The 22645-nt window shown below is 39.8% G+C and overlaps 1 protein-coding gene across 2 annotated transcripts in view; it reads right to left on the reverse strand.

The window, feature by feature from the left end:
• nmi (N-myc (and STAT) interactor) overlaps positions 1-17608 on the reverse strand; it is a 48300-nt gene extending 30692 nt beyond the window's left edge. Inside the window, exons 1-5 of one of the 2 annotated variants that reach the window (XM_034186777.1) lie at positions 17506-17608; positions 17355-17403; positions 11226-11381; positions 11029-11145; positions 2114-2276 (exon numbers count right to left, since the gene is read on the reverse strand). In XM_034186777.1, the coding sequence (XP_034042668.1) occupies positions 2114-2276; positions 11029-11145; positions 11226-11345 (400 nt within the window). In that variant the 5' untranslated portion in view covers positions 11346-11381; positions 17355-17403; positions 17506-17608. Of the gene's footprint in view, positions 1-2113; positions 2277-11028; positions 11146-11225; positions 11382-17354; positions 17404-17493 lie in introns of both variants that reach the window. The other variant, XM_034186776.1, reaches the window with a different exon arrangement.
• Positions 17609-22645: the final 5037 nt, after the last annotated feature.

Genomic DNA, 22645 nt, shown 5'->3' on the forward strand with positions numbered 1-22645 from the left:
TAAATCTGAGTCTAATGTGGACGACGACTAATTCTAAGATCTTAGTCTGCCTGTTAAACTGGTGTCAACATCCTGTCATCAGTGTGGCTTCTGTTTTTACAAACACTAAAAATAATTGGACATTTCTCAGCTTTGTTTTTGATCCACAGATTTGTTTGTGTAATCTGGAGAAAATGGTTCGAACAGGCTGACATTGGACATGTGCTAACTTCATGGGTCAAAGGTCTTCTGTTCAAGAACACTAACTGCTTCTGCTTCACATGTTTAACATCACAATCACATAATGGAGGTCATCGATGGCCGCTGACAGCAGCAGAGTACAAGTGCATCAAAATTCTAAGGTGCCTAAGATTTCTGCAAAGCATTCTGCATGTGATCCATCACCTCACAATGGGCCTCATGTACCAACATGCATACGGCGATATTTGAGCATATATGGGGTGTACGCCAAAACGGCTGCGCTACTTGACATTTATCAATGTGGTCGTTGGCGTACGCTGCACTGAAAATATACACCAGGTCGAGAGGTGGCGTAAATTATACACCAAAATGAACCAGCGCTGGAATCCACATAAAAATGAAACTGATCAACATGATAAACAGTGCCATTATACAAATCAATGCATATGTTACATAAATAACACTTTCCTGATTATACTACATAATAATCAATACAAATCCCGCTTTTGCGGGATTGCTGGTCTATCGAGCACGATCCGTGGCCACAGCTCTGACTGCAAAGAAAGCGCTGCTCGCCTTTTCTCCAGAGCCTGGAGCCAGAGCAGCGCTGAGCTTAACTTTATGTGGTGTGATCGTTTTAGACAATGAAATTGATAATTACAACTGTAGTGTTGTCATTCCCTTCGCCCGTGCAGCAATCAGGTTGTGTCGTCTCCATTCGTTTGTTACAATAAAATAAAGAAATACATCTTAAGAATAAAGAAATCTGAAAAATTAGGTGTCTTATTAATTGAGCGAGCAAATATCCATGTCAAGAATTATTTATATGTGAAAAGAGAATACAGTGGTCCCTCGCTATAACACGGTTCACCTTTCGCGGTCTCGCCGTTTCACTGAGTTTTTAGTCCAATTTTGCATGCTTTTGTTTTTTACAGTGCATTGTGGTCTGCGTGCCTGTTTATAAGAGTCTTCTCGCCCAGAAGAAAAAAAGAGCACCAACAACTACTCAACTGTGTTTGTCAGTCGGAAACAGACACCTGCAGCGATGTGTGAGTGGAAAAAGGCGCGGCGTCAGGACGCAGAGGCACGATCTGTGAAATACTGGTCAGTCACTATTAATAATTTCTTATGTGTCCAACTTCGTACGTTGATCGTTAAAATTACATTCGATAGTTCTAAAAGCCATCATAATTATTTATAGGAAAACATTCTATTTTTATTTCTCAAACAAATGTTTGGGCCTGAAAACAGTTTGGTCTTATTTTTCTACTAAGGTTTGAACTTTGAGAGTGTTTACACGAGAGAAAAGTGAGAAAATGTTAATGCCTGATTGAGAAAAGTGTATAAAGTGGTTTTACAGGGTTTTTACAGCTTTAAAACGTCTATAATAATTGTAAAAAAAATAACGCCGACTACGTCGCGGACTTCGCTTTTTGCGGACTATTTTTAGAACGTAACTCCCGCGATAAACGAGGGACCACTGTAACACTTTATTATAGTACAAAACAATTGATTGATGTGACGGCCGCTTTTGACGCTCTATTGGCACACGTCATGATTGGCGGAGTTCTTTTTCTTTGCCGTCTTCCTGGCTTCCATGTCGTAAAATGAGGGTGTGTCTGAAGTGGAGTCTGAATATTTATGGGTGTGTTTATTATAATTATGATTGTTTTCACCCGCCGCATTTATCAAGGTCACGTCAGGCGTACACCGGAAATGGGCAGGTGCGCACTGCTTGATACATGTCACGGCAACTTTGGTGTACTTCAAATTTACACCGTAAATTTACGCCACAAGTGCGCAACGTTGATACATGAGGCCCAATCAGTGTCATGCTTTTCTCCGGTGGCTACTTAAACATTCACGTATGGCAGCTAAATGTGCACAGCTGTCAACGTGCCATGCTGTAGCAACAAATTGAAGCAAGACGTACCTTTCTCCTCTTCAAAGGTGAGGAGGGCTTGTCCTCCCTTCAGTATCACAGCGGGTTTCTGGCTGATGGCAAACACTCCTTGAATGAACTGATCGCCATCGCCATCATCCTCCGTCGTTTGGCGAGAAAAATTCACCTCCATGGCAGGGAGGGCTGCAGAAATCTGAAGAGAAAGAGCAGAACACTGTTACAGTTGCAGACATGTGCTCAGATTAAATGCATCCTGTGAAAAAGCTTTCATCAACTTTGAGCAACACAGAATGGATGTGACCTCATCTGCCAGGCTCCAGGGGGCATCACACACAACAACAGTTTAAGATGTTTCATCATTTTCAACATCATTCAACTGCGTGGTATCACAGTTACAAGTTCACACTAAAAATTAAACATGAAAAGTGCTTCATGCACAGGACAGAGCATATATGTAACATCTGTGCAGGAGTGTGTGCGTGTCCCTATATAAAACTATACAGTTTTGAGCAAATATTTTGGGCATATTTAATGCATCATAAAAGCATGAAAAATTATGAAAACCTGATAAATATTAATAAATAAATTAAATATGTGATTAATTTCAACTTTAAATGATAATCAATATGAAAATTGGGTTTCATTTACATGTGACTTTTGGGTATCAGCCATGTGAGAGGCAAATAAAGAAAAATGTTTAAAATGGCTGGGGGTCAAGAAGCCCTCAGAAGCTGAAGGGTTTTAGTGACAAAGTTTATTTATTCGGCACACAAAATATTCAAATACAAAAAAATGAACAATTCCACAAACAAACACAGACAAAACTAGTGAGTCCGAAAGGGTGTGGGCTGAAGCAAAGCTTATTAGCGCCCACCCCTGCTAGTACAAGTCCAACAATTCTAATCAGTCATATTTACATAAATACAAATTCACTACTACATGTCGACACACAGACATACACATCAATATACTATTCACTTATAATTATATTTATATAGTACCAGATCACAAGAAAATCGAATCAAGGCACTTTACGCCAGTAAGGACTAACCTTACCAACCCCCAGAGCAAGCACTAGGCAACTGTGGTGAGGAAAAACTCCCTATAAGGAAGAAACCTCAAGCAGACCAGGCTCTTGGGGGTGACCCTCTGCTTGGGCTGTGCCATATATACCTATATACATACGTATATATTTTACAAACATAAATATATACATACATATACACAGTCACTTATATACATATACACCTACCCATATCTATATATCTACATACGCATATACATACCCACACATTCAAATATACAATAAGTCCCACTTATAAATTGAACATTCCATATAAATCAAGTTATATTTGCTTCTTTATGATACTTAGACATAATGTTCTTTTTGAGTAGTCTTAAATCTTACTAAGGTACTACTCATTCTAACCTCTGTTGAACAGTTGTTCCATTTCCTCACCCCAACCACAGACACACAAAAACCCTTTACATTTGTTCTTACTGGTGGTTTCATAAAAATTGCACAACCTCTTAAACTATATCTGGATTCCCTCAATCGGAACAGACTCTGGACATGTCTCGGTAAGGCTTGGTTTTTCGCTCGAAATAAAGTTTGAATTGTAATGTAATCGACCAAATCTATGAATTTTAATAAATTTAAAGACAAATAGAGAATGAGTTGCTTCACGATATTGTTTATTGCAGATGGTTCGTATGGCTCGTTTTTGCAAAAGGAATACTGGATTGGTATTTGATTTGTAAGTGTTTCCCCATGACTCAACACAATATGTCATATATGGTACCATCAGAGAATGATATAAAGTAAGTAACCCTTCTTGCGGCAGTAGGTCTTTGGCTTTATACAAAATGGCTATAGTTTTTGACAATTTTGATTTCACATAATTTATATGTGGTTTCCAGCTAAGTTTATTATCAATTATAACACCTAAAAATTTATTCTCTGTTACTAACTCAATTTCCTTATTGTTTATAGTTAAATTTTTACATTTTGGTGCCTGTTTATTTCCAAATATAATACATTTAGTTTTCCCAAGGTTGAGTGACAACTTATTAGCGTCAAACCAAACCTTAAATTTTTCCAGTTCTTTCTCCACTATGTCCAGAAGCTGTTCAAGATTTTCACCGCTACAGAACACAGTTGTATCATCCGCAAAAAGGACACATCTCAGTGAACTCCACACCCAACTTATATCATTTATATAGATTATAAACAACAAAGGACCCAGCACTGAGCCCTGCGGCACCCCACATGTGACATCCCTGAGTTCAGAATTTGTATTGTTGAATTGAACATACTGAAATCTGCCTTGTAAATAACTAGCTATCCATTCATATGCCAGACCTCCGATTCCATATTTCTGCAGTTTAATTAATAGTATTCCATGGTTAATTGTGTCAAACGCTTTCTGTAAATCAAAAAAAAAAAACACCTATCGTGTATTGTTTATTGTCAATTGCAGTTGCTATACTTTCCACAAAGTCCATCAAAGCATGTGATGTAGTTCGAGACCTTCTGAATCCATATTGTTCTTCACAAATTATGTTATGCTTCAGTAAATAATCATTTAATCTTTTAGCAAATATTTTTTCCAAAATTTTGGAAAATTGTGGCAGGAGTGATATAGGTCTATAATTAGAAAATGTGTGTTTGTCACCAGTTTTAAATAGAGGAATTACTTTGGCTATTTTCATTTGAGAAGGAAATTTACCAGTACTTAGTGACATATTGCAAATATAATTGAACGGTTTTACTATACAATCAATAACTTTTTTTAATAAAGCCATATCCAAATTATTAAAATCAGTCGATTTCTTACTTTTTGAACCATGAACCAGATCAAGTATTTCCCTTTCATGAGTACCACCAATGAACATTGAAACAGATTTGTTAAACGTTGAATTATTTACCCAGAAGTTATTAGTTGATGAGTCAATTTTACTGGCAAGATTTTTACCCACATTAAAGTATTCATTAAAGTGTTCAGCAACAGACTCGTCGTTATCAATCGTGATGTAGTTGTTACTCTGAAAAATGAAGGATAATCTCTAGTTACTAGTTACTATTTCATTTAATATGTTCCATGTGTTTTGATATTATTTCTATTTTGACAAGTAACTCATTATAATATATTTTTTACTGAGTCTCATGATATTGATTAACTTATTCTTATATGTTTTATACTTACTTTCAGCTTCCTTAGTTCGTGCTTTTATGAATTGTTTATATAGTACGTTTTTCTTTTTACATGCCCTCTGAAGCCCCTTAGTTATCCATGGTTTGTTGCTATACTGATTTCTATATATTTTGTCAACAAATGGACAGTGTTTATTATACAAACTGGAAAAAATGGAAATGAAAGCATCATATGACCTGTCAACATCATCAACAAAAACATCTGACCAATTCTGACTTGATAAATCCTCCCTTAAATTATCAATTGTTTCAGGTGTTACTTTCCAACTCATGAATTTGATATTGCTTCGATACATACAACAACCCTCCAATGCAAAGACTGAGAAAACTGGCAAGTGATCACTGATATCACTGACCAGTAGTCCCCCACTAAGATTATCGGATATAACGTTAGTTAAAATATTGTCAATGAGAGTTGTTGTATCCATAGTTATCCTGCTAGGATGAATGATGGTTGGAAACAAAACAGTACAAGGTGTTTATAAATGAGGTAATTTGTGGATGATTGTGAGGGTTTAAAAAAAATCTATATTGAAATCTCCACAGACAAATAAATGCTTATTTATGTTGATTTTGTTGTACATTCCTAAGATGATGTCTTCAAAGGTGTCAATATTTGTCCCAGGAGCTCTGTAAATGCAACTAACAACTATGTTTTTTGGAGTTTATAGATGTAATTTCTATGGTAACACATTCCATGATGTTGTCCACTGTAAATGACATGTTGTTAATGAGTTTACAGTTATAATCTGACCTTACAAACAATGCAACGTCATGTATAGTCATGTTAATGCTCCCCAGAACCATTTTCTGCAGTAAATTTGCAAGAAGTGATAAGGAGGATGGAGGCGGCTGTTTATCCAGCTCTTTACAACTGGACAAATTCTATCTTTATATGCCAGAAACTTCTGTGCCATGTGAAAGAGCGTTCTCCAAAACTGGTGAGAAGGGGAACAGACTCAAGCCTAACACCACTGAAATAATCTTGTGTTTAAATAAAAAACAAATCCCCATCATTTTGTACAAGTCCCTAGCTGCACAAGCATTTCTCAATGCACCGATCCACATTTTTTTCCACTTCCGATCCGATCCAGATACCTGAATTTGGATATCTGGCGATACCGATACTTTTCCGATCTGATACCAGAGCTCTGTTTGCTTTAATCTTATAATTATCATGATTGTTGATTTAATGTGGATATTTTTTATTCCCAGTTATACAGCTTCATGATGAAGTATTTAGAAGAGTATTTTCTTAAAAAGAAGAACCGAAAGTTCAGTTACAATTTGCCAGAAGGTACATCTAAGATGAAAGCCTACATCTGATGTTTTGGTGAAAGAATTAAGTACTTTTATTTATAGACTTAAAATAGAAAAGACGTGCTCTCTCTGTCTGTCTCTCTCGCCCTTTCAATTTCAGTGGAGCTTTATTGACATGGGAAAAATATGTTTACATTGTCAAAGCAAGTATTACAGTAAAAATTAAAAATTAAGTCCTCTCTCCCTCTGTCAATTCACTTTCAATTGAAACATACATTTACATTGTCAAAGCAAGTGTTGGAGCAAAAAAAAAAAGAAAAAAAAAAGAAAAGAAAAAGTCCTCTCTCTCTCTCTTCCCCCCTCTCGCTCTCTCTCTCTACCCCTCGCTCTCTCTGGCTCTACTTCACTCGTCGTTTTCCTGCTGGGTAAACACGAAGCCTGTCAACTGTAAAATAAACCAGAAATTTCTAGATGTATCATCAGCGGCGCTCACGCGAGTAACTCTACATTAGGATTTTAATGGAGATTTTTCACGTTCAGCGGAGAGAGAGAGAGAGAGAAAGTGAATCTCTGTTCAGCTGTCCGCCTCAGCTGTGCTCTGAGCTGCTGTTTCACAGCCTCAGGATGTTGAAGCCGCTGATTTTTCAGGAACAATTCAGTTCATTTTTAGGAAAATCCGTGCTCAGCGGCACAGAGCATTCAAACCCGAGAGTTCATGCGGAAAATTTGTTGTTATCAGTGTCTTAAAACTCTTGGCTGCGGTGCGCTGTAGAAACAGCTCAGCTTCAGCTCATAAACCTCTCTCTCCCCCTCCTCTCCTCCAATCTCAGCAGTAATCATGAGCAGAGACCAAACAGCGCTAGAGAGATTTCACTGACTGTGGTTTCTCTCCAGTATTGGAAAATCCCGCAGGTTGGATTGGGAAAATTCCGCGAATTACGTCAGTATCTGAACCCAATACCAATCCAGGATAGATCAGCTCAATCCTAATTTTATAGCTCTCTTATATGCAGTATTTTTATTGATGGCACAACCACATTATAACAAGGAAACATTGTTCCAAGGAAGTGTATGTTACAGATGGCCAGCAATGTTCACCACATTTAATTGTATCAAATGCTTCAAAATACTGAACCACTTTAACACAATTGCTTCATATTGATTCAGTGGTTTGAAATGCTTTGATTTCTCCATTACTAATAATTAACAATAAAATGCATCAGCAACCAGTAATTATTAGTGCATGTGCATGGATAGACGTACAATCATGAATACTTGCTGACCAGGATATTACATAACATGCAACATGTCCTTTAAACATTACCTTACTGAAGAAAGAAGCAGAGAATAACTCACATGAACTTCACATAACATCCAGTCCCACGGCTACCTGATGCCTGCTTTCTGTCAATAAATCTGGTAAATTTGACTCATTTTGTTTGTCTTGGCGGCAATTACAAAGCAAGGTTTTTTTTTTTTTTTTAACTTTGACAGCACTTCGTACCCATTTACAGTTGGACTGTATAAGCATGATGTTGGAATTGTTTTTACCAACATCTACGTGCAGTTTCAAAACAGACAGATTTATATCTCATGCCAAAACACTTTGAAATTTAAAAATGTGTAAATACGCAAAAATGCTCAATTCTCACATGCCTGGGTATACGTATAAGTCGCACCAGATTACAAGTTGCAGGACCTCGAAAACAAGTATTTATTGCAACACAGAACACAATCACTGGTTTAAGCCATGTTGAAACACTTCTATGTCATCACATGAGTTATGTCTAGCTCACTTAAAGTGTGTCTGCTCTGTGTATTCTGGCAACAAACAAAAGATACTTGTTGGTTCCCTGATATCACTTTGCATGGGCGTTTAAGCGACTTTAACTAAATTATTAATGAATGAATGAATACAATATATAATAAAAAGGGATAGTCATTTATTGTGAAATGTTTTAAATTGCAATGTAAGAAGAAAACGTGAATTAAATCATACATTCCATGTCTTTGCATTTTTAAGAGTTTGAAAGGCTGACCACATTTTAATATGATTGAAGTCTTATTTTCAGATGAACAAATTCAATGCCTTTTAAGACTTTTAAAGGATCTGCGAGAACCCTGTTCATGTTCCTAGTAAACAGCAAGAAGGTTCTTCCAATGCTCAATGTTTATGTTGTGCTTTGATTTCCAGTGCATGACAATTGTTTTATTGGCGACAGCTACAGCTATGAAGAGTAATTTAGAGTGGATTTTATTCTCAAAAAACACACATGGGCCAGGGAGATGGAGGCAGAGTGGTCCATATTCAAGTCCTCGATTGCTGAGGCATTTGCTCTGAGCTGTGTCTAGATGGTTGTCGGTGCTTGTCGTGGCAGCAATCCAAGAACTCGCTGGTGAACAAGACTCATAAGAGAAGTGGTCAGGCTGTAGAAGAAGGCCCCTTCATGTCTGGCAGGCACAGAGGTCTCCCGATCAGCGAACAAGGTACCAGCAGGCCAGAACGATTACAACCCTAGTGCAGGCTAGGGCAAATCTTGGGTACAGGAAAGTAGTTATGGAGAGGCCTCGGAGAATGACTTTCAGCAGCCTCAAAGAGGTTCTGACTAGGCTGTCAGGCAACTCAGGAAAGGCAGGCAGTTCTTAATACAGGCTGTGTTCAGCAAGGGTGGAGGGCTGCTAAACTACACAGGATATAGTCAGGCAGTGGAAAGAACACTTTGAGGACCTCCTCACCCCTACAGACATGCCCTCTGTTGAGGAGGCAGGGATTGGAAGACTCAGACAGATCTGGTGCTATCACCCTCACGCAAGTCATGATGTAGTGAAAAAAACCCTCAGATTCAGGAGTAGCAACGTTGATTTTATCTTGGTCGTGGAATGGTGGAACAGCGCTTTACTCTTGCAAAGATATTAGAAGGGTTTTGGGAGTATGACCAGCCACTCTACATGTGTTCTGTGGACTTGGAAAAGGTGTGCGACCAGGTCTCTTGATGTGTCCTGTAGGGGGCACTGCAGAAGTATGGGGTACCAGAACCGCTGCAACACGCGATCAAGTCTCTATGTGACCAAAGTATGAGCTGTGTCCACATTCTTGGCATTAAACCGGATCTGCTCCCGGTGGGTGCCTTTGCCAGGGCTGGACCTTGTCACCAATCCTGCTAATGATGTTCATGGATAGGATTTCAAGGTGCAGTCAGGGAATGGAGAGTTTCCAGTTTGGTGACATCTTAGCTTTTTGCGGATGATATGGTTCTGTTGGCTTTATCAGGCAGTGACCTCCAATGCACACTGAGCAGGTTAAAGGCCGCGCGCGAAGCAACTAGTATGAGTATCAGCACCTCGAAATCTGAGGTTGGATTGTCCCCACTGTGTCATGTGAGAGTTATTTCCCCAAGTGGGAGTTTAAGTATTTCAGAGTCTTGTTCATGAGTGGGAGCAAGTTGGAGAATGAGCTTGATAGACTAATTGGGGCAGTGTCTGATGTTTTCCAGATGCTGTATCAAACTGTTGTGGTGAAGAAGGAGCTGAGCGAGAAGATGAGGATCTCAATTTACCAGTCGATTTACACTCCTATCCTCACTTATGGTCATGAACTTTGTGTGATGACCAAAAGAATAAGGTCGCAGATACAAATGGTGGATGAGATTCCTCAGATGGGTATCTGGGCTTACAGTCCTGGACAGGGTGAGAAACTCAACTATCCGGGAGAGAATGAGTATAGCCACTGCTTCCTTGCACCAAAAGGAGCCAGTTGAGGTGGTAAGGGGATCTGGTGAGGATGCCCCCTGGTTGTCTCCCAAGGGAGGTCTTCTAGGCACGTCCACTGATTAATTGATTCTATCTACTCAAAGTGATGTTAATTAGTGAAATCACCTGGTGAGGTGAGTGGGTGCAAAGAAAACCTGCACCCACTTGACCCTTTCTGGAATCAGTTTGAGACCTCTGCTCTAAGCTCTTTAAATAATATATATATTATATAAATGTAAAAATACATGTAGACTCACCATCAGCGTTTATTTTTTCAGATTATTTTTATAAACCAGGAGCTCTGTGTGGGTTTAGTTGAGGAGCGCTTGGAAAAACTTAAGTACCAAAAGTGACTTCTCGGACCAGGATGGCAGTCATGACTTTTTTCAATCACTGAAGTGTTTTTTTTTTTAAATAGTCTTTATATTTTTTTTATTATCCACTCATAGAAAGTCCAGTAAAAGGAGTTAATTATTTAATGTTGCTGGTGGATGCCAAAATGACTGTCTGCAGATCACTTTTCTGTCTGTTTTAGCTGTTTTCTGCTCATATCATGCATGAAAAAAATAGATACAGGTATTCTCTAGAGGGGCCTGGTACACGCCACACCATACATGCGTCATGCTGGTGGTCTGCAAGGCTTAATATGTTAACACCAATGCCTAAATGAAAATCAACATGCAACACAGCCATGATGCAAGCATGGAAATAATGTTTTCACCTTGAATTTTTTGTTCAGTATCATGGACTCTGCTCTTTTATCTTCCAGTGCAGCATGGCATCTCCTCAGTTTTTCCAATAGATGTTGATTGTGTTTTTCAGCCATGAAAACTTCTTCCTGTATAAATGAATGTAAAACAGTGATGGAATGAGAATGTGAGACCATCACATGCCGCTGACAGAAACGACTGACTGCACCTGAACACTGGCCATGCTTTCATTGAACTCCTTTGAACTCTCCTCCTGTTCTTTGAGGCACGTGTACATGTGCTCCTCAGCCTTCATCTGGTCTTCATCTTCATGTTTTTCCAACATCATCCTGGCTTTTACCTCCTCAGCTCTTTTGACTTTTTCCTGATAAAAAAAGCAGGATGTTAATATGCAGGTTACACTGCAAGCATCTTACAACAAAAAGAATGAGACAACCATTGGTTCAAGAATTTATCCTCATATTCATAAAGAACTGAGACAGGAGATGGATTTTCAATGTTTACCTCCACAATTAGTCTTATCTAGGTCACATGTTCATTTGTGATTAAAATTTCACAAATCCGCAAACAAATTCTATTTACTGTTACAATACACTGCCTCAGAAAATATCACAATGAAGAATAATATCACAATACTGTCATCAAGTTCTTTTTAAAGCCATTTTATGTCATTGGTATAGTGACAATTTAGCACGAATCTCACCTCCGGCAGGCTCCTGGGGCTGCGGTGGAGGTGAGATTCATGTTTAATAATGCTGTCATGGGCTGGTCAATACAGTTCCGTGTCATACCTCCTACAGTTAGATGGTGATCAAGTAACAATATGTATAGTACAGCAGTGAAATTCATTCAGGTGTGAGCCTCTGAAACGTGCAATGATGAATTAATGCACATGAGGCAGCAGTGGGGTGCACCTGCCCGTGGTGTCACAGATATAATGGGCATAATATTTCACATTATTTATGTCACCCATGGGAAGGAATGGAAATGTATCTGTACTGTAAAGTCTATTATGAATATATCAGCCTGTTCAGATCTGCAGTGGCGTGCGCTGTGCGACGCATTGACCGGCAGTGGCACACGGTGCTTTTGGTTTGATTGCAATGCACATGATGAATGTGTGCCACATACATGTTATGACATATCAACATTTCCTTTGCCGTCCCTGGCAGAGGTCCAGTGGAGGTGGACATATGTGGCAGAAGCAGGACCATGCTGGCAGGCTTTGCCGTGATCGAATCCATCTCAGAGCTCAATCAACCAATAAAATAGAATGAAACAAATAATTCACGAGTTGTCATGTTTTTATCTATTGTAACAGCCATAACTTGAGCTACACTGAAGTAAAAGTTTAATATGATGCGATTTCATGTTCATTATTTTGTGTTAGATTTCATGTCACTTGATGTTATGCATGGGTCATAAATAACATTTTAAATGTTAAAAACACACTAATACTGGATGGAAACAGAATTTGCTCCTGTGTTCAAAATTTACAGTAGCTTTAAATCAAGCAAGGCAGAGTGCTGTGAAGCACTGTGACACAGAATAAACGTAAACTTTCTTTTTTTTATATATAACAAATGTTTTTGAATTGTATTGGAGCACTTGTCATTCGCAGTGGATGAATTTAATGTGTAGCGTGTTTAGGTGTTTTGCTTTTATGACTCCAGATGTGATGAGCCAGACCCCTTCAATATTTTGTCAACTTCAAGCTTGTTTGATTCTCCACCTCATGCTGGTGAGGAGCTGTAGTTGTAGTTGCTGTCGTCAGTGCTAAGAGGGCTATTTAAACAAAACCAATATTATTATTAGTGGTAGTATATAGCTGAGGGCCCCATCACACTTAGCATGAATGAGCACGAGCCAAGCCGAATCAGCCAGAATGGGGAAAAAAAGCCAAAACTTTGAGGCGCAGGCCGGAGGGACAAACATTCAGAGAGCCGTGTACGAATGCCGTACGATCACTTAGAATGTGGGCGGATCCCGCCTCGACTGCGTTATGCACGACCATGCGTATACAATTGAAGGTCAAACGTTGTTGGACCACAGTACGACGACGTAAAATGAATACACTACAATGCACTGCGACTATTAATAATGCACACCAAGTGCCATAAGAATGAGGTTCGAGTCCCGCCCGATGTCTAAAAGTCTGGACAGCAAACACGGGGAGAGGAGGGTGTGTGTCAGCGCTGTGTTGCCCTTTTCACAAGACCTGCCAATACTGGATGTTAAAATACATCTAACGTTATGGAACTGGAAACATGTCATATTTTTTTAAATATGTCAATTGCACCCTCCCCCAAAACCCACTTACTGTCTCGCTCTCACTCCCTCCCTCCCTCCGGTCAGCAGGACACTGTGCCGTCAGAATGAACATGAACCAATGGAACACTGATTTGCGTGGAGCAGCAGCATGGCACAGCGCAGCTGTATGGGATGTTTACAGCTATGATGATCATCATAATAAATGTATATTATGTAACCTATGCGAGGGCATGACAATGTATCTGTAATCTAAGGTTTATTATGGATATAACACCCCGTTTAGATGTGTCCGCGGTGCCCCACGGCTGTGGGACGCACTGACTCGCAGGGACACATGGTGCTGTCCGTTTGACTGCGCAATGTTCACGTGTAGTTCACAAGATGAATGCATGCCACAGACATTGCACATAATATCTCCTTTGCAAAACCCAAACGGGCTCTTGTGGAGGTGCATGTACGGCTCATCCATGCCACATCACATTCTGGACATGCCGGCTGGATTTGACGTGCCTGACCATGGTAAATGTCTGCCGAGCACGATCAGACCGTTCCGAATGCTGTTTTTACACCATGAAAATATTTAGAACGCAGTCAGATTGCAGTCAGACTGCACATCGACTGCCGTTCAATTGTTTTTCCACTTCGACTGCACCACGATTGTTTTGAACATGAGCAAAACATTTCGGGCGGCGGCAGTGTGACGGGGGATATGCTATGCTGACATACATAGTTTCACTGTCTACTGCAGGGTAAAATTATCCTGCACAAAAAGACTAATTCTCAAACTGAGAATCAGCATAAGAATTACCAAATTTAAGAAGTAAAGTGAATGGGTCTGGTGTAGCGGGCTAAGGTTTTTTTAATTAGTGGCATGTGCTTGTGGAACAGACAATACCTCCAACAATGTTTCCAAGGAAAACTGCTTAGAGGTGCACAATCCAAAACAATATTTCAATCAATATTTGAGTCTCTCAGTTCTCTAACTACAACTGATTAAGCTTTTCTGGATGAAGAGTTGCATGTCTTTCAAGGAACTAAAGAAGTCCGATCGGAAATAATAACTTCAAAGTGAATCACTGTTTGAAAGAAAATGACACCTCTTTCCAAACGTTGTAACACAAACTCCAATCAACTAAAATTTATTTTTTCCTCCCAAAATGAGACGTCCTGCGTTCTTTATGAATTACACTGATGCTGACTTGCAGCAAAACCAGCTGAGCTCAGCTCAGAGGTATGGAGTGACATTTATGCCATTAATGTCTGAAAGGAAATGCTATAGACAAAAACTACAGATTTTCTTTATTTCTATTTATGTCCAGAGATCAAGAATCCACCATGTAGATTTTATTTATGTCCAGAGATCAAGGATCCAGTGACAAATTTCATATTTATTTACTTTAAGACTCAATAAAATGCTGTTGACATAGAAAACCTGTAAAGCCTACTTTTAGTACACAGAAAATTCACAAGAGGTATTGATAAGGGAATCGATAAGGAATCAGATGGATAAGTGCAATCGATAATGGCATCGATAAAATCTTATCAATACCCATCCCTAGACTTAAATGACATGGTGAGATGCTGAAGAGCTTCGCTCGTTCATGTCCGTGACATATACATATTAAAATATAGCTGTTCTGGAAGCTCAATATTTGCTGCCGAATATAAACCGTGACACAATGGCTGTTCACTGATAACCAGTTCTTCATAGAATTTTCCAGACGTTCGCTCCTCGAGGTACTCGAGGTACCTGTGCACATTTTGGCATTGGAAAACACCCACGGAATTTCATCTACTGTTGTCCTATTTTGTGTCAAAAAACAATATGTACTGTATATGAACTGTTAAGGGCCTTTCACACTGAATACGTCAGATGTGTCAAAAACCTCAAAAAAACGGTCTAAAAAGCATTATTTTCAATGAGACGTGTTGCTTTTTAGATGCGTCACATGCGTCGCATCAAAAGCCGAGCTAAACCAATGCTTCTGAAGGGAGCGCGTATTGCCGCTTATCGGCAGGCTGACGCGGTCAAAGTTCAATCCAATCCAACTTTCGATGCTCTGAGCTGGACGTACCTTTGCGTTGTCCAATAGGAACGATGCATCAGGCCAAAACACGGAAGACTAGTGGCACAAACCACTGATCTCTACAAAACGGATCGGTGTAGAAACCACTGATCTCTACAAATGGATTGGTGCAGAACCACTGATCTGTGCAAAACATATGTGTCACAGGATTGCGCATTTATGGAGCAGTTTTCTGAAGAAAAATCCTTCGAAATGTTTTTTGTTGTTGTTTGTTACCTCAGAATTTCTGATTAGAATTTAAAATTATTCTTACTTATAAGGTTTTGAATAATCAGGTCCCATCTTATCTTAGGGACCTCATAGTACCATATCACCCAATAGAGCGCTTCGCTCTCAGACTGCAGGCTTACTTGTAGTTCCTAGGGTTTGTAAGAGTAGAATGGGAGGCAGATCCTTCAGCTTCAGGCTCCTCTCCTCTGAACCAGCTCCCAATTCGGATCAGGGAGACAGACACCCTCTCTACTTTTAAGATTAGGCTTAAAACTTTCCTTTTTGCTAAAGCTTATAGTTAGGGCTGGATCAGGTGACCCTGAACCATCCCTTAGTTATGCTGCTATAGACTTAGACTGCTGAGGGGTTCCCATGATGCACTGAGTGTTTCTTTCTCTTTTTGCTCTGTATGCACCATTCTGCATTTAATCATTAGTGATTGATCTCTGCTCCCCTCCACAGCATGTCTTTTTCCTGGTTCTCTCCCTCAGCCCCAACCAGTCCCAGCAGAAGACTGCCCCTCCCTGAGCCTAGTTCTGCTGGAGGTTTCCAGTTAAAAGGGAGTTTTTCCTTCCCACTGTCGCCAAGTGCTTGCTCACAGGGGGTCGTTTTTGACCGTTGGGCTTTTTTCCCGTAATTATTGTATGGCTTTGCCTACAATATAAGCGCCTTGGGGCAACTGGTTTGTTGTGATTTGGCGCTATATAATAAAATTGATTTGATTTGATTACGGTTAAAAAAAAGTTTTAGAACACTTGTACTAAAATAGCTAAATAAATCAATAAATGGTTCTTTAGAAACCTTTCAGCTGTAAATTAAAACAACCTGTTATTTCAGATTACATAATTCTTGTTTAACATAAGGACATTATTTTTAGACAAAATAACATGGAAATGTGCAACATTTTCTTAAGTCTGGTAATTTATGTATTTAATATCTCATTTCAACCAGAAAAAACAGACACTGTAAATAAATACAAATGTTTATTATAAATGCAACAGGAAATAATTAACAATGACTGCAGTGTGATTGTAAAGTAGATTTCTGTGACATAAACCTCGAGTTTTTTTTTTTATATAGTCATTCCAACTTGTAATTTTGCCAACATAGGTAATTGCCTTTAATGTTATCAGACAGAGTCACTTCTAAATATAATTTGAGCACAATAAGTGGAGAGCTTCTTACCTGTGCAAATGTCTTTTGACTTTGATTTCGTGGACATTTTTAATGATCTGTTCATTTATGTTAAAATATAAAATGAAACGCTTTTTAAAAAATACATAAAAGTTTGCTGTTGAAAGAGCCTTTTTGTCTACGTTCATCTGCCATATTCTAACGAACAGCGTCTGATCTGCTTTGTGCACTGGTCGCTACAGCTTCTGGACGTCCATAGGCGCTCGACACAATGCGTCGATGAAGCAATGTGTTGCCAACGACTGTTATGGAATTTTATCGATTCGTTGTTGCAGCCCTAATTACAAGCAATAAATAAAAGGCTATTGAGATTTTATTCGTATTTATTACAATAAATAAAGCCCATGAAATTATATATCGTATCTTGTTCTAAGTGCTGCAGTACAACAGAGGGAGGTCATGATGCGTCATGTGAGTTTGGTGGCACTTCAAACCATAAATGTACGCTACTGAGTTTTTTTAATTCAAAGCATTTCCTTTCGCCTTCGTAATGTGTTGATTATTTTCCTCAGATTGACAAAAGTTTGTCTAGAAAGTCGTTAGAGAATGTAGGTGAAGTGTTTTCAAGTTCTTACCTTCCAATGTCGCCAGCTCTTTCTTTGCTTCAGCGAGTTCGTTCAAAGTCTGCCGCAAAACAACAAACAAGCTGATGTCCAAATCAGCTGAACACTCAAGTCGGTTGGTGTCACATTCAGAGATTAAATCGTACTTCACCTCGTCGCTTACATGAGCCATAATCCACACAATAATGCGGTGTAAAAACAACCGGCACGGAGAGAAATCAAAAGTGAAAGTTAACAGGCGACAAAAGGGAGGAGCGCTGCTTCCTTCGCGAACGATCCGAGTCATGCGACTCCTCAGGATGAAAACCAAAACTAAAGTTTTGGGGAAAAAAAGCTATTTTTTTCCCCAAAACTTTATTTACATTTCGATACTGTAATAAACACGTATTAAATGCAGACAACTGACACAAAATAGAACATAATCATTAATGTAACATCGCCTATATCAACTTTGTCAACAAAAAAGAAAAAAGAAAGATAAAAACCTCAAAGAAATGCAAAAGGGTGTAAGCTACAATAAAGTCACCCCAAGGGTCTATAGTGATAGTCCTCCAAGGTATTGCAGGAGATAAGAGGCTATTGGCTGTCCTAAAAGTCGCTAACTGACGTCATTGTCTAATTTGCATGTTATCTGCATAATATGATGTCGTAACAGAGATGATGTAGGTAAAAAGAATAACTTGTGGGAGAGAAAAAAAATACCTTAATAATATTTAGAACTGCAAATAAGATTGATTCTTGGTTTGTTTATTATTTTGCAATTAAATTGGCCATCACTTCTCAAAATACTCTCTCTTTGTTGTAATTTGTTGTAACTATTGTAAAAAAAAAAAAAAAAAACCAACAACAAAACAAAAAAAAACTGTTCATTGTCCACTGTTTGCTGTTTCTGTAGTCTGGCAAAATAATTTCCTTTAATAATTTAAGTTGCTCTTATCTTAAAATAAAATAACTTCTCAAGGCAAGGGCTTCCCAAAGTCTGGAGACTACTTAGGCCTACATCCAGACTGGCAGCCTCTTAATTTATCACACAATGCTGTCCCATCACACGTTCATTCGTCTGGTCCCACTGAGCTTAATGTTAAATGTTGTCGATGTAAGGAAGGAGAAGCCCCCCCCCCCCCCATTTTTTGTTAATATAATCTTGTTTATTATTCTGTTTCCTGTCATGTATCTTGTTGTTCCTTTTTATTTATTTGCTACAGTTACAGTTATACGTTGGAGATCTGTGTTGTCAGCCATTACATAACAGAAGTAGCAGGCGCACTTCCACACTAGAGCGTGTAGTTACCCAGGTGAGCGCCGCTTCCACCTCTGTTGCGAGTGCCGAAGAACTTCGGGCGCCAGAGTTGGAAGCGGGACAGAATAGAGGAGAGCACTGCTGTTGTTTACATCCGACTTTCCTGCACATGCTCACAGACTGGTAGGCAGAAAACTCCAGACTCCAAGCAGTTGCAGTGAGAAAATGCACGGGAAGAGGACTTCAGACTACTTCTCAACTCTTGATCCTGAAGATCGAAAGCGATGTTGTGAGAAATTAAATCTGGGAGACGGCGACCATGAAGGCTTTGAAGTGTTTGGAGACGTACAGTTATTTTATCAGTGATCCCTTGAGGGAATATCGTTATCACCCTGCTTCTGCAGACGTTGATGTCTGTCTTTGTCTTTGTGGGCTGAGTGCAGCAGCAGGATGTGCTTTGAAGTTGAGGGACTTTTTAAACGCGATCCAAAAAAGAAACTCCTGCACAGTCCGGCCGGTGTGCGCATCCGTGTGTTAGGCTGAAGGTCACCTGTTGAGATATTAAATGCAGCAGCTCTGCTTACATACACCTATGTGGATCGCATGACTTGATGAAAATAAAAAACCCTGGGCACAACACAAGACCCACAAACACAAAATCAACCAATCCTTCATCTTAGGTGCATGTCCACTGTGAGAAACATAATCTAAAAAAAAAAAAAAATCCGGAAATCACAATGTATGATTTTTTTAATAATTTATTTGTTACTGCTGCAAATAGGTATTTGAACACTTACCAACCAGCAAGAATTCTGGCTCACACAGACCTGTTAATTTTTCTTTAAGAAGTCCTCTTATTCTGCACTCTTTACCTGTATTAATTGCACCTGTTTGAACTTGTTACCTGTATAAAAGACACCTGTTCACACACTCAGTCAGTTACACTCCAACCTGTCCACCATAGTCAAGACCAAAGAGCTGTCTAAGGACACCAGAGACAAAACTGTAGACCTGCACAAGGCTGGGATGGACAACAGGACAACAGGCAAGCAGCTTGGTAGAAGACAACAACTGTTATGATTATTTATTAGAAAGTGGAAGAAACACAAGATGACTGTCAATCTCCCTCGGTCTGGCATTCCATGCAAGATCTCACTTTGTGGGGTAAGGATGATTCTGAGAAAGCTCAGAACTCCACAGGAGGACCTGGTCAATGACCCGAAGAGAGCCGGGACCACAGTCACAAAGATTACATTAGTAACACATGATGCTGTCATGGTTTAAAATCCTGCAGGGCAGCAAGGTCCCCCTGCTCAAGCCAGCACATGCCCAGGCCCGTTTGAAGTTCACCAGTGACCATCTGGATGATCCAGAGGAGGCACGGGAGAAGGTCATGTGGTCAGATGAGACCAGAATTGAGCTTTTTGGAATCAACTCCACTTACCATGTTTAGAGGATGAGAACAACCCCAAGAAAACCATCCCAACTGTGAAGCATGGGGGTGGAAACATCATACTCTGGGGGTGCTCTTCTGCAAAGGGGACAGGATGACTGCACCGTATTGAAGGGAGGATGGATGGGGTCATGTATTGCGAGATTTTGGCAAACAACGTCCTTCCCTCAGTAAGAGCATTGAAGATGGGTCATGGCTGGGTCTTCCAGCATGACAATGACCCAAAACATACAGCCAGGGCAACTAAGGAGGGGCTCCGTAAGAAGCATTTCAAGGTCCTGGAGTGGCCTGGCCAGTCTCCAGACATGAACTCAATAGAAAATCTTTGGAGGGAGCTGAAACTCAAAACCTGAAAGATCTAGAGAAGATCTGTATGGAGGAGTGGACCAAAATCCTTGCTGCAGTGTGTGAAAACTTGGTCAAGAACTACAGCAAATGTCTGACCTCTGTAATTGCAAACAAAGGCTACTGTACCAAATATTAACATTGATTTTCACATGTTCAAATACTTATTTACAGCAGTAACATACAAATAAATTATTAAAAAATCATACATTGTGATTTCCGGATCTTTTTTTCAGATTATGTCTCTCACAGTGGACATGCACCTAAGATGAAAATTTCAGACCCCTCCATGATTTCTAAGTGGGAGAACTTACAAAACCACAGGGTGTTCAAATATTTATTTTCCTCACTGTATATATATATATATATATTCATACATTTATACATTTTAACAGCCTGAAAGCGACCAGACCAGCCAGAACTGAACCATGGGTTCCTGGACAGTTACCTCTGGGTTTTTTCTCTGTGGCTTTATTTCTTCCTTGGCTTACAGTCATTTTGACACCGGTGAGTCCAACTTTTCACTTTGTGTTTGTCCATTTGTCTGCAAAATCGCTCTTTTGTGCACTTGTGTTCTGCATAAATGCTTATCTTTAGACTTTAGGAAAGTTATACTGTTTGATTTCAAAAGAATGAACCGAAAATCAGATTGTTGTTAGTTTGCATCCCTCATAATAACTTCTGTCACAGCTTGTCGCCTAAATGTGGAGCTGCACTGATAAAGCCAAAAGAAAAATAAACACAGAAGGGGAGGTTTGTTTTTAATGTGATGAGTTCAAACACAGGGTGAGCTCATGTGATTCCATCTCCCACCTGTAGTGGACACAATTCTGAGCAAAACCATTTCCCATCCTTGAGACTAAATGCTTGCAAAATGAAAATCTTTAAAATGGATTTTCATACATCTGGATGTGATTGTTGTGTGGGCTGCCGAAGAGGAGGTACTGCTGGCCCACCACCAGATGGCGCCCTGCCATTTTGGAATTTTTTGGGCTCTAGAGGGCGCCCTGGCTTTTTCCAGGTCACCTTTTAGCTGGCAGCTGATTCTCATCATCAGCTGATTCTCATCATCACTTCATCCATAAAAGCCTGGGAGAGACACCATAACTCTGCCGAGTTATCAGCTTACCTTACAGGTAAACCTACTCAGCCGTTTTGTGCCGTACGCACATTCATTGTTACTTGCAGCTTGTAGCCGAGTTTGTGGGAAGTTTGGAGGAGTTGGTGTCTCCACTCCTAACTTCTTACTTACTAAGTATAACAATTGACACTGCACGTCCTCCAGTTTTTCCTCTACACTCTGGGAGTATCTAGATTTATTCCTCCAAGAGGATAACTGTGAGTTGATGACTGTTTGCTGGGTCAAATCAAAATCAAATCAATTTTATTTATATAGCGCCAAATCACAACAAACAGTTGCCCCAAGGCGCTTTATATTGTAAGGCAAGGCCATACAATAATTACAGTAAAAACCTCAACGGTCAAAACGACCCCCTGTGAGCAAGCACTTGGCGACAGTGGGAAGGAAAAACTCCCTTTTAACAGGAAGAAACCTCCAGCAGAACCAGGCTCAGGGAGGGGCAGTCTTCTGCTGGGACTGGTTGGGGCTGAGGGAGAGAACCAGGAAAAAGACATGCTGTGGAAGAGAGCAGAGATTAATCACTAATGATTAAATGCAGAGTGGTGCATACAGAGAAGAGAAAGAAACAGTGCATCATGGGAACCCCCCAGCAGTCTAAGTCTATAGCAGCATAACTAAGGGATGGTTCAGGGTCACCTGATCCAGCCCTAACTATAAGCTTTACCAAAAAGGAAAGTTTTAAGCCTAATCTTAAAAGTAGAGAGAGTGTCTGTCTCCCTGATCTGAATTGGGAGCTGGTTCCACAGGAGAGGAGCCTGAAAGCTGAAGGCTCTGCCTCCCATTCTACTCTTACAAACCCTAGGAACTACAAGTAAGCCTGCAGTCTGAGAGCGAAGCGCTCTATTGGGGTGATATGGTACTATGAGGTCCCTAGATAAGATGGGACCTGATTATTCAAAACCTTATAAGTAAGAAGAAGAATTTTAAATTCTATTCTAGAATTAACAGGAAGCCAATGAAGCGAGGCCAATATGGGTGAGATATGCTCTCTCCTTCCAGTCCCTGTCAGTACTCTAGCTGCAGCATTTTGAATTAACTGAAGGCTTTTCAGGGAACTTTTAGGACAACCTGATAATAATGAATTACAATAGTCCAGCCTAGAGGAAATAAATGCATGAAATGCA

This window comes from Thalassophryne amazonica, chromosome 14 (assembly GCF_902500255.1).
Source record: "Thalassophryne amazonica chromosome 14, fThaAma1.1, whole genome shotgun sequence".
NCBI lineage: Eukaryota > Metazoa > Chordata > Actinopteri > Batrachoidiformes > Batrachoididae > Thalassophryne > Thalassophryne amazonica.